This window comes from Rhinolophus sinicus, chromosome 8, assembly GCF_057876585.1.
Source record: "Rhinolophus sinicus isolate RSI-liver-muscle chromosome 8, RSI-T2T, whole genome shotgun sequence".
Taxonomy (NCBI): Eukaryota; Metazoa; Chordata; class Mammalia; order Chiroptera; family Rhinolophidae; genus Rhinolophus; species Rhinolophus sinicus.
The window spans coordinates 21,144,462-21,157,580 of record NC_142508.1 but is presented as its reverse complement, the minus strand read 5'-3'; the positions used below and the strand labels follow the sequence as shown (position 1 = coordinate 21,157,580).

At 39.8% G+C, this 13,119-nt stretch overlaps 1 protein-coding gene across 2 annotated transcripts in view; it reads right to left on the bottom strand.

The window, feature by feature from the left end:
* The window catches only part of SLC13A1 (solute carrier family 13 member 1), a 121,438-nt gene that overhangs the window by 73,400 nt on the left and 34,919 nt on the right, over positions 1–13,119 (bottom strand). The window contains exon 1 of one of the 2 annotated variants that reach the window (XM_074315658.2): positions 10,732–10,847. The exons of the other annotated variant lie outside the window; for it this stretch is intronic. Within the exon in view, the coding sequence (XP_074171759.2) occupies positions 10,732–10,830 (99 nt within the window). The 5' untranslated portion in view covers positions 10,831–10,847. Of the gene's footprint in view, positions 1–10,731; positions 10,848–13,119 lie in introns of those variants that run through there. 2 annotated transcript variants of the gene reach the window in all.

The window sequence follows — 13,119 nt, the reverse complement described above, 5'->3', positions numbered from 1 at the left end:
TTTGCTGCCCTATTCCCAGGACTTAAAACAATTCCTGGCATATAGTAAGTGCTCATTAATATTTAATGAATAAATGGATGTTTCTTCTGTGTTCTTTCTGCAATTGTTTTTATTCATATGTCTGGATCTCAATGTAAAACACTCGATCACTAGCCTATTCACAAAAAGTTCTTCAGCATAGGAACCTCTTTTCTTTGCCTTGTTCTCTTTTCTGTTTTCTCTCTTACTTGCCTGACACTACCATGCTTCCCTGAAAATAAGATCTAGCCAGACCATTAGCTCTAATGCATCTTTTGGAGCAAAAATTAATGTAGGACCCGGTATTATATTATATTATATTATATTATATTATATTATATTATATTATATTATATTTTATTATACCCGGTATTATATTATATTATATTTATCATATTATATAAGACCGGGTCTTACATTAAAATAAGACTGGGTCTTATATTAATTTTTGCTCCAAAAGACGTGTTAAAGCTGACGGTCTGACTAGGTCTTATTCTTGGGGAAACACTGTAGACATCCAGTGGGTGAATGTCTCTACATTTTTCCTGAAGCTCACATCTCTTTTGCCAATAAACTAGAATTGGAACTAAAATTTTTACACGCACAGGTTAATTCCCCACAGCTGACATTCTCCGACTTTCCCAGGTCCCATTTCACAATCTCACAATATCTCGTGTTTACCTCAACCAACTCACTTGCTGCAGTGGTGGACAAGGCAATGAAGCTATGACTGGGCAATTTGGATAATGTCCCCTTCCCCACTCCAAGTTCTGACTGTCAAATTATCTTGGCTGAGTATATTTAAAAGCCACTTTGGTTCCATTTTAAATTATAGCTCCAGATGGAGCTGAAATATAAATTACGCTTTAAAATGTAGTTATTATTCACCCTCCCCCTCTTTTTAGTGACACACTGACTGATATTAGGAAGTAATTTGGCTGATGAATTAGTATGTATGTGGGTATGATCGCTCAGCACAGCTTGACAAAAGTAGGACCAATCACAGTTCTCACTCACTGCAACTGCAAAGCAATTAAGACAGGAGAAAAACCACGCATCCTAAATCTGTGTGCTACAAGAAATGCACCAGTACTTGACAGAGCCTGTAAAGAGCTTTGCATGGTTCATGATACACCTACCCCTACTGTTGCAATGATTTCTCAAGATTCAATCCATGTTAACTGCAAGACTTGAAATGACTCGAAATATCCTCATCATGGAAGATGGAGAGTAAAAAGGAGCTCAACTGCAAAGTCAAGGAAATTACCTCACAATTCTTGTTAGTCGTTGGTCCAAATGGGGAGCAGGAAAGGCAACTGATGGCTCCTGTATGCCAATTACCAGTGAATTTTTTTTTAACAAAGGAAGAAATGAAGAACATGGAATAAGTTCTTGAGAAGTTTGAAACTATACTTGATTATTTAGCCGTTTTTAATTTATTTATTTTTTTTTTTAAAAGATTTTATTGGGGAAGGGGAACAAGACTTTATTGGGGAACAGTGTGTACTTCCAGGACCTTTTTCCAAGTCAAGTTGTTGTCCCTTCAATCTTAGTTGTGGAGGGTGCCATTCAGCTTCAAGTTGTCCTTTCAGTCTTAGTTGTGGAGGGCGCAGCTCAGCTCCAGGTCCAGCCGCCACCACTAGTTGCAGGGGGCACAGCCCACCATCCCTTGCAGGAGTCGAAATCAGCAACCTTGTGGTTGAGAGGACGTGCTCCAAACAACTGAGCCATCCAGGAGCTCAGCGGCAGCTCAGCTCAAGGTGCCGTGTCCAATCTTAGTTGCAGGGGGCGCTGCCCACCATCCCCTGTGGGGCTCCAGGAATCGAACTAGCAACCTTGTGGTTGAGAGCCCACTGCCCCATGTGGGAATCGAACCGGCAGCCCTTCAGAGTTAGGAGCATGGAGCTCTAACTGCCTGAGCCACTGGGCTGGCCCACCAGTGAATTTTTAACTCCTTCTTTTCATTTAACCTCTGCAACTATTTAGCAATGGAGAGGCACTGCCTCCACACCCATGCACACAGTGGAACTGGAAATAGCCATAGAGATCAGTTCATTCTTCAACCTGACTATGCATTAGAGTGTGATCAAAATGCAGTCCTTGGATCAACTGCTTCAGAATTACAAGGAGTCTGTTAAACGTGCAGCACCTTGGACTTCACATCTAGAGGTTGCGACTGTAAACAAGCACTTCAGGGAAATTTGGGGAGCCGATCCACGGATAACATTTAGAACCCCTTTAAGAGTTCTGGTCATTTTACAGATGAGGAAATGGGCCAGGGGAAACATGATGGAATCACTTGGGGAGTTTTGCAGAATATGCTAGACAAACCAAGACAAGTTGAGGCTACGCTGTGGCAAAACCCCCTTAATCTCAGCGGTGTAAACAACCAAAGTTTATTTCTTGCTCACAACCATGGTCTATCATGAGTCCCAGTTACTCTTCAATGTAAGCAGAGGGGGACTCATCTCCACATGTGCTTTTGTAATTGCAAATGCAGGAACAATGGAGAAAGGCAACCCATGCACAAGCTTTTAAAGACCTCATATAAATACTACTAAAGAAACAATGTCATCATTGGCCCAGGGAATCAGACAGACTTGTGTTCACATCGTCCTGCTCCCTTTCTAGACTGTGACTGGACAAATTCATTAACTTCTTTGAGTCTCTGCTTATCTTTAAACTGAGGACGATAATACTATTTCTAATGGTTGTCATGAGGCTTATAGTGGGCATTCATATTTGTCATTGTTAGCACATTAGGGATAAACAGGTATCATGGAAGGAAAAAAAGCTCATGGAAGAGACACCCTCCTTTTACACAACATTCTTTTTCTGCCCCTCAATTACTCTCTTTGCTCGATTTGAAGTTCTTTCTTTTCATCACCTTATCTCTCCTGCATCCGATAGTTCCTACAAGACCTGGCTTTATTTTCCACATCCTTCTGCCATGAGAGACAATCAATCCATCAATCCGGAATAGCTATCAACTGTCAACCGTGCGACAGGCACTGTGTTTGGTGCTGGAGGAAACAGACATTAAAAGATATGTCCCATGTTCTTGAGGTATCTATAATCCGGAGGGGGAGCAAAGATAAAAGCAAAATGAAATAATACTCTAGTGGAGGTCATGGTATCCGTGATGCAATGAGAACATGGAGAGTGGCACTCAGTTTGTGTAACAGTCTTTCCCAAGAACAGGACCAGAGGAGAGGGCATCCCAGGAAGAGGACAGCCTGTGCAAAGACAGGGAGGCACACGCATGGGGATTATAGTGACTGCAAATCAGGAAATATGGCTAGTCCGGAAAATGTGAATGAGGGAATAGGTATTGGGGGCTTTGGGGAGCATTGTTAGGATAAATAAATGGCACAATCTTAAAGATCCATCAGTGTATACATGTTTGGTTTAGATATTTTCTCCCTGTAGGCAAAAGAGAAGCACTGACGAAGTCTGACCGACCAGGGGTACAATAGGACCAGGTTGGCATTTAAAAAATAATACTCTGGCAGGAAACTGGGGGAAAGAGTGTGAAGATGGTCTATGAAAGAAAGACATGAAGGCAGCCTCAAGGAAAGCAGTACCAGCGTAGGGAAGTAGATTGGGAGGGATGTAAGAGGTAAAACAACACTGACTGAGTGATGGGGGCTTAGGAATATCTGAAGCATCTGAGATGACGCAGATTTCAGGCCTAGAAATGGGGTGAAGGGTAGCAGATTCTCTGAGATAAAAAAAATAGGAGCTGCAGGTCACGGGAAGTAAGACTGTGTGTGATGGCGGAATGCAGGGGCTGGAGTCTGATGAATCCTTAGAGGTTTATCCATCTGTTAATTACACGTCCATAACACAAGTCATTGTTTAAATCATGGGGCATGTATTTACATGTGAACACAACCTTATTTGTGATTAATGTTTGCCATAGTATTTATTGCCTTTCTAGCAATTGTGCAAGCTTCTTGAAAGCAGAAACATTAATTTAAACTTCAACTTAGATCCCACAGTTCACTTAGCACAATACTTTGAGCTTAGCAAGTTCTCATAAAATATTCATGAGACAAAAATATATGAAATCTGGATTTTCTGGTTTTGTTCATCTACCATCTCACTATTAGCATGATTTCTACCTTTCCTTTTTTCTTGCCCTCCATCATGTTGAGGTTCTCTTGTGTCTAAAACGTTCACTTCCATAGAGTTTATAGCATTTTCTCTCGCATCTAAATCCCTACAATATTTTAAACCAACATTTAAAATGACATCCATTGTTCCTATTCACATATTTAACTATTTTATTTGGCCCTTTGAAAGTTCTTTCTGTTTCCTTGGAACTTGTCTCCTCCCTCTTCTTTCCTTGTGGTCTTTTTAAATCCTCTCCCACTCATTTTCATTTTCTTTGTCAGACTTCCCAATCTACCATTTTCCTCCTTCTAAGTAGACCCTTTCTCCCTTTCAAGTTTACATTTCTTTACGAGCACTGTGTTTCTCCCATCTGTTTAGTTTACTTAGATGTAGCACCATCAGTCTCTCACGTTTCATTTCTTTTATTTATTATACTTTCTATTCTAACTTTGAAATTCATGATGTATAAAATGAATATGCTGTGAAGGAAACAGAGGCAGCGCCTGACAGCTGCAGAAATAAAACGGCTCTTCAGGCCGGGTCCTCCCTCCCTAAACTGCAGTGCAGGGCACGAGAGCTCTGCTGTGTTGACTCTCTGTCTCTCCTTTTTTCAAGTCTCTCTCGGTGTAAAATGTTTTCTAGAGAAATCCAAACATACTCTAGAGAAAATTGAAATCTGGCCTTGGTTTTACAATCAGTCAACTAAGGAACACTGCTCAATATCCGTGTGGCTGTTTCCCTGTCTCCTTGTCTCAAAAGGTGTCCTAATTAATGAATAAACGAGATGGAGACAGACCTGGAAGAAAGGCACTCTGCAAACAAAAGATATTACTGTTCAATGTTCCCCTTTCACTGCTCCTCAAACAAACCTGGCCTTCTTTTTATCGTTTTGTTTCATTATCAAATACAGAGAAAAGCCAAGAACTGGGAAAATAAGTAAGGAAATAGTACAGAGTACTGAGAAGTGTAAAAATGAACAAGGTACTAGAAATAGTCACAAAAGAACAATGCTGCACAGAGACTATCCCTGGAACTGTGGCCAGTTTTAACAAGTCTGTATCTGGGAATAGTTAAGAAATTTTCTCTCCAAGATGAGAAAAATTCAGTGCGATTATTAATTTCATTCAAATATTTACATAAACAGCAATTACATTACAGTCCTGTTTTACTGATCGCTAACTACTCATTGGAGAAGGATTAAGACTTCCTTTGTCTCTGTGACAGCTAAAAAGACAGCATTTCTGATGGTTCTGTGCTAAGCAATAATAGAATTCCATCCACAAAGCGACATTTACCCCAGTGTATTAAGAGTATACTTATTATCACTGTGGAAGCTATAAAGATACAGATATTCACTTGTGGTTGAGTTCGCGGGCTCTAGAGTCAGAGAGATGTGTCTGGAAACATCTCTATAGCCACATTTTGGCAACCTATTTACTTGTTTCTGTCTGTGTCTCTAATCTGCAAAATTGGATTGGTAACATCTAACTCCTAAAGATTAAATTTGAATCTGTTTGATTTATGCTTGTGGGTTTCTGGGGTGAGGCATATATGCTCCTTTGCTATATCATCTCTGACAATGAAGTTTGCAAACTCATCCTAGAAAAACTGCCCCATACCTCATTGCTGCATACCACTATGGTCACCTTCAAAGTACTCCCCTTGGGAAGCTATGCACTGAGGTCACTGCCTAGTCCACCCCTCAAAGCAATTTTGGAACTCCTTTTCTGGAATGGCTATCAGAGCTGTCATCATATTACATTTGATGTCCTGAATGTCATCAAAATATCTTCCTTTCAATGTTTCCTTTATCTTTGGGTAAAGAAAGAAGTCATTGGGGGCCAGATGAGGTGAGTAGGGAGGGTGTCCCAATATAGTCATTTGTTTACTGGCTAAAAACTCCCTCACAGACAGTGTCATGTGAGCTCATGCATTGTCGTGATGCAAGAGCCATGAATTGTTGGTGAAAAGTTTAGGTTGTTTTCATCTTTTTTTTCATGCAGACTTTTCAGTACTTCCAAATAGTAAACTTGGTTAACTATTTTTCCTGTTGGTACAAATTCATAGTGAATAATCCCTCTGATATCAAAAAAGGTAAGCAACATCGTTTTGACTCTTGATTTGGACTGACAGAATGTTTTTAGTTGTGGAGAATTGGCTGACATCCATTGTGCAATTTGCTGCTTTGTTTCATGGTCGTATTGGTACACCCATGTTTCATCACCAGGGATGACATGGCCCAAAACATCATCTTGCTTCTACAAAAGGTCTTGACAAACTTCCACTCTCCTTTGCTTTTATTCATCAGTGAGCTCCTTCAGGACCATTTGTGCACACACCTTTCTCATGCCCAAATTTTCAGTTAAGATTTTCCCACCTCTTTCTCTGTCGATGTTTACCTGGTGTGCTATGCTTCTCACAGCCCATGATTTTGACACAAAATTTGATGAATTTTTGCAATGTTTTCATCAGTTCTGCTTATTAATGGCTACCCTGACCTCTCTTCATCAGTGACACGTTCTTTCCCCTCAGAAAAGCGTTTAATCCATTTGTACACTGCCATTTTCTTGATGGCATTATCTCCATAAACCTGGATTAACATATCCTTGATTTCACTTCTACTCTTTCCAAGTTTAACAAGAAATTTTGTGTTTGTTCATTGCTCTAATTCAAGCTCAGACATTCTCGCAATGGCACACAAAAACCCTCAACAACAATAATGAACGCCACTCAGCAAGACACCACCACATCTCGACACGAACACAGCTGTGAGACACTGATATACCAAAAGTATATCAGCTTACTGAGCTGTTTGTACAGTGCTGCCAATGTAAGCGCATGGTGGCAAGTTTATGAATTGTCAGACTCATAAGATATCATTTCCATGAAAAACAAAGTTCTAAGGTCTCTTCCAACTAGGAGATATTAGGATGCCTACCTAATGCCACGACCCAGCGTGAGTACTCAGGCACAGGCATGAAGGGAAGAGGCAACATATCCTGACAAGCTGATATGACCACTGTACAGCTGGGACTCTGGGACATTCAGTAAATGACATGCATATAAGAAGACCACTACTTCAGTTCTCACAGGCTGCTAATGGAGAAAATAAAACGGAATAAGCATTATTAAGAGTCCAGTCACTTTACAACAGAATCGGGAGGCTTTAAGGAAGTGGAGCCTGGGCACACCTTGCTATTAAGTTGGTAAACATGTTACAAAACTCAGGTCAAGGCTGAGTCATAAACATCTTGGAACAACAACTGCTGTATGGACTTCTATGGACTTTAACTCCTCCTTGCAGTTTACTCCTCCCACTCTCGGACAATGGAACTAACCAATCCCTGTTAACCTAGCCAGCAATAGTCATTTGCATGAAGGAATTACATCCTGTGGTTTTCACCTTTACAAACCCTACATTTCTTTGTTCTCTCCAGAGCCCAGTCTGGGTTGTTACCTGAATCTATGTCTTCTGGATTGCAATCCTTTCGCTCATATCAAAGCTTTTGTTCTGTATTATATTCTGAACCTCTTCTTCGGTTATCAAGGCCCATCACCCATAATTAAATCACTGCTATTTTCTGCCTTAATGCCATTGTGTAACATGAGGTCAATTGAGGAAACAGCCAAGCTACACCTCTTCTGTGGTTTGACTTGTTTAAAGCATCATCATGACGAGAAATGCCTGAATTTATAAATGATTACCATGCCACACTTTATGAAACTCTTCAAAATAGAGGGTATTTAAAAGTAACAGATAGAAAAAACAAAAAACAAAATTGTTAAAGCATAAATTACGAGTTCTGACAGAACCCAAGTTCAAGTCCAGTTTCCACACATCCATGTTGTTTTTGCTGAGTCACCTGTCTTTGAGCATCAATCTCCTCAAATGTAAAGTAAGAATGATAGAATATAGGTGATTGTCTTGTTGGTTTGTCATGAAGATTAAATAAGGTAATTTAGGTAAAGAAGCCGTCCTGGAACAAAAGCATGATTTGCTAAGTCCCTTCCCCCACCCTTTGAACATTACATTGAAAAACCACTTAGGGTCTCTCGTCATTGATGCCACATTTTGACTTGAGATGGAATTAAAGTAAGGGCTAAGGCCAGTCTATACAAACAACTCAATAACAAGTAGGAAAAAGAAGGAAAAAAAATCAGTCAATAAATCATTATTTGTGGGTTCTAGATCACGTAGATTTATTGTTTTTATGAAGCAAAACCGACTTTTTGTTTTACTTGAATCTTCAGTTGCTCTATTACTGTGTGTGTAGAAGCATAATATTCTCCAGTTTGGTAATCTGAAAGTTATAAAAATTGATCTGCATCCATGTCAAAGTAAGCCTCTACTTAAATTTTATACCCTCCAAAGGCCCATATTTAACAACAACAACAACAACAAAAATGTCTGCTCATTGTAAGCAGTTAAAATAATATTCTTTGAGTTTAATTAGCAGTTGCTTGAATGATTAAATATGCATTCAGAGTAGCCCAAAAAATGAAATCATGCTATTTTACTAGGAAAAGACCTTTGTTAACATTATTTGAGTTTTAACAAATGAGTTGATTATAAAGAAAAGAAAGAGGAACACAGTTCACCAAATGCCAGGCCCCTGGTGTCTCCACAGACCTAATGTACTCTTGTCATAACATCTTGAAAAAAAACAGTGACTGCATTTCTTAGCAAGAATGTACTTTCTAGTTAATGAGTCATGCACTGAACTCACTGCTTTTTATTTATTTATTTTTCTCTTTCAAAGAATTTGTATTCATGTTCTCTGAAAATTATGAAAGATAATCAAAGAGCCTGGGTTTACATGTGGACAAAGTAGCACAAATGACATGCAATCATGGCCTAAGTTTGTTTAACCAGTTGAATTTCTCATTTTCTCTGCTGTAAGTAAGGACACATGCTGAGACTGCCCGAGAAGTATTACAAGGTAGCAGGGGTCCAGGTATGACCCACGATGTGCTTATGATAGGATCCGGCTAGGTCTAGGGGACCCTAGGACCAGGGGAGGTGGAAAGAGAAGACCATCCTGTATGCTAGATGGAGTACATGTCTTCAAAGGGGGGTGGGGTGGGCATAGATTAGAGCTCTTGTCTGAAACTCACATTTGTCATCTAGGGGCAGGCAAGAGAGGGGAGGATTAGTCTCACACAGAATTTGTAAAGCAAAACCAACCAAACCAAAAACAACCGACTGTGCCTGATGTTCTCACTAGAAATTCTATAAGAATATGGGGACTCAGAACAACGTTTGACAAAACGGGGTGAGGAGTTCTTTCCTGCCTCCACGGACTACTTACTAGGGGGGCTCAAAGCAAGGAGAGGTCCCTAGGGGAGCCTGCAGCTGGGTGGTTGCCCCTGGAAGCAGACAGCCAGCAGGGGCAGGAGGCAGAGGCCAGTTTCTTTACCAGCTCTGCAGGTAGTAACCCTGGCCGAGTCAAAGGCGACTTTGCATTAGCTCACATGAATGTCCCTCAGAGATCCCCAGATTGGTGGCCATCTTCTGAGAGGGGCTGCAGGACCCATGGTATTATCATTATGGTGATTGTATTTTAACCCAGACTGGTATAACCTTCTGGGTTTATACTGCACCAGCTGTGGAGTCAACACATTTGAGGAGACTCAGCCTGCCCCTCATACTGTATGCCGGCCACTGTTCCTAGTAAGTGTTTGATGAATGCTTTCTTATGTAATTCTCACAACAAGCCCGTTACTATCCCAACCTCACACATGAAAAAACAGAAACACTGAGAGTTTAAGGAGCTTGCCCAAGTCACAGAGTTTAAGTAGTAAATCCAGGATTAAAGCAGAAAGCTTTGTACCAAGGTCTGTCCTCCTACCAGCACATGCCACTTATCATGCCTGGCACAGAGAAGGTGCTCATTAAATGTTTGCTAATTCAAATCAAATCGTTTTACTAAGCAATTAAAAATGTATTGAGTTTATCCTTTTGGACTTACTGACTACACTTAAAAGCAAACAGAAGAATGCTTAGAAGTATACCTAAATGAAATAAAATCTGTAGTCAGAACATGGTACAGTAATTTACAAGATTTTCTGATTAACCAAGGAAAATTACTTCATGCTTCCAACATCTTCTTATCCCATGAGGAAACTAAATTTCCAGGAGGTCTTGTGACCCACACCAAGCCCCAGAGCTGATAAAGAATTATCAACAGTTTGGGCTAGATGCCAGGACTCCTTGGTCCTCTAGTTCTTTCCCTGGTATTACATTGTGGCCTCATCTCGGAGGAAGGGACTGTGCTAAAGCAGATATTCCCTACAGATTAACAACTTGAACTACAAGATCTCAAGCACTGTGCTTCTTTCCTTCTTCTCATCTAGCTGACAGATAGAGAACAAGTCTGATTGAACACACCATCTAATGGTTCTAGTTAATCATACTGAGAATCAACCAACATTAACCATTAAGGAGAAAAATGGACAAAACCCAATGTATAATCACCCTGACTTCAAGCCCAAAGTATCACCACTCATTTAGCTCTGAGCCAGGCAATTCCAGAGTGATAACGATGGACAGTTAAATAAATCAGGAAATCTACCAGCCTGCTGTCCAGGTTCACTTACCTTGTTGTGTAGGATGATAGGCAGGGGCAGTAAAATCAACAGAGTGAAAACTATGAGGAGAAACCGGCGATAAACCAAAATGTAACTGAAGAGGTTCATTGTCCTGACTGGCTGCCTTTGAGAGTGTTCCCCAAACAAGGCGTATGTTAAATACCAGCCTGGATTAATATTTCTCTAGGTCATCATCTCCACTCACTGCCCTAGACTGACCAACGTGAGTTAAAATTAAATCTGGATCTTTATTGTTTTACTGTCACAATTAACATGGAGAGATAAGCGCAAGAATGTTGGTGACAAATCAAAGCCATTTGCGGGTATGGCTTTTGAAAAACGGTTCTTTCCCTATTTTCTGTGTTCACATTAACTGAAATATAGACCGGCCAAGTTGAGGAGAAGACAAAATAGTAATGTTGGTTGACTTTGCCCACAATGAAGCCCCTCCAGCCCTTTCGATGTTCCCTGATTTCTGGGCTCCCTAACAGGGGTAGTTATCACACTTGCCTTGAGCGAGTCTCCACTGGTTCTTCTACGTACCCTTTCTAAGGAAGCACATTTTCGATGTGTGAATGGAAACAGTAGGAATTTCCATGTATGGCAGTGTGAAAGGGAAAGCTTTGGGTTCAGAGGGATTTTTCTGGGGCTTCTCACGTAAGTATTGGAGCTGCTTTCTATGCCATCTATGTAAAGTTTGACTCAGAGAACCCCTGACTTCTCTCATTCAGGAATCCTCTGCTCTCAGCCAGAAGGTAAATAATGCTGCTTCTGACACTGAGCAGCATTTTCCTCCCTGATAACGTACTCAATTGCACGATGATTTCTTCACTGTTTGAAACCAAAGTTCTGTGTATTTCCTGGACTCTGTTGCTTCTTTTGATAAGAAACCAAAAGTTATGTATGATAAAGCCATATAGGAGTCTGCCCCACAAGACTTTTGCAGGATTGAGTTGATACTATTGTGCTGATATGACTAGGTAGTTACCACGGAATCTGCAGAGATGACCCATTGGGGCCATCCACATGTGTGTGTGTAGATGGGAATTGTTCTGACAGTGATATGGAGGATGTATTCTGAAACTCCTCAGGGCTAGAGACTCTGGTTTGTTTCTCATTGGGTTGTAAATTAATCATCCAATAAACCTGAACTAAGTAACTACTATGCACGCAGGTATAAACAAAACATACTTCCTTCCATAATTTATAATCCACTCTTTTAGGCCCAAATTACTTTTTATCTAATCTATGCTTAGCATTTAAACCTTATTTCTAATACCATGCTAATGTAACTGCTTTCTTTTCCTGTCAAGAAAAATCATTCTTTCATTAACACTCACTGTATTTTTAATGTCAATGAAAAAGCATTTTTTTCCTCTGAAAGTATAAATTTCTAAAGACAATATCACCTATAGTAATTCAGGAAAATCAGAATAGTAAACAGAAAAAGTCTCCAAACCAGAAAGGCACATTATCTCTTGAATTTCTCAAATGAAAGAGAGGGTAATTATAAATCATAATAGTAATAAATAGTAAGAAATAATAAATAGGCAGTAATAATAAATAGTGTTTAAAAACACATTAGAGGAACTGAGTTACTTAAAACAATTTCAATACCTATTTTTTCCTATATAACAGTTCATTGCTTTTTTTTCCTGTTTTTACTATTTTTTTAAGAAACCATTTCTGTTCTCAGAAGCCACCTGCTGAGAACATTTAAGCCTCACTTTCTCTTTTGAGAAGATTTTACTTTGTGACATGACATCAAAAATAAAAAGGCATTTGCGTGACATTTAATGAAAATGAGGAATTTACCATGCAGGGAGCAATAGTACTCAAATCAGACAGAGGTTATAAGAAAAATACTTGACATTTATCAGTGCCTCCTTTCTCTGTCTTATTTTCCTTCTTCTGGTGCTCATTTCTCACCTGACGAAGGCTTATAGCACCCTTCTATTAAGGGCTGAGGCTCTAGCCAGCTCGATGTTCTGTGGGTGCCCCTTATTACAAGATGATTCCAGTTTCTCTTTATGTCTAACAAATCTCCTGTGTCTTAGCAGTATCCTCTCCACTGTCACAGAGAGAAAAGATCTGAAAAGTAATTCTCACTAAACATGAATGACTGATAGGTGCTGAATAGCTCAGGAAGAGTCACCAGGGAATGAAACTCTAACAGGACACTTAAGGTCCCATGGAAACATATCTTAGGGTGTCCTTCAAATTACATCACATTGCTAATCAGTTTCACAATTAAATTTCACCTCTTCTTTGTAAAAAAAACAAACGTATCTCTTAATAGATCACAATTGTGCTGTTTTATCTACCTGACCTAAAATGCATCACACCATTGTGTAATCATCAATTAGTCCATTTAAAACATGTTCTTGACAGCTATAA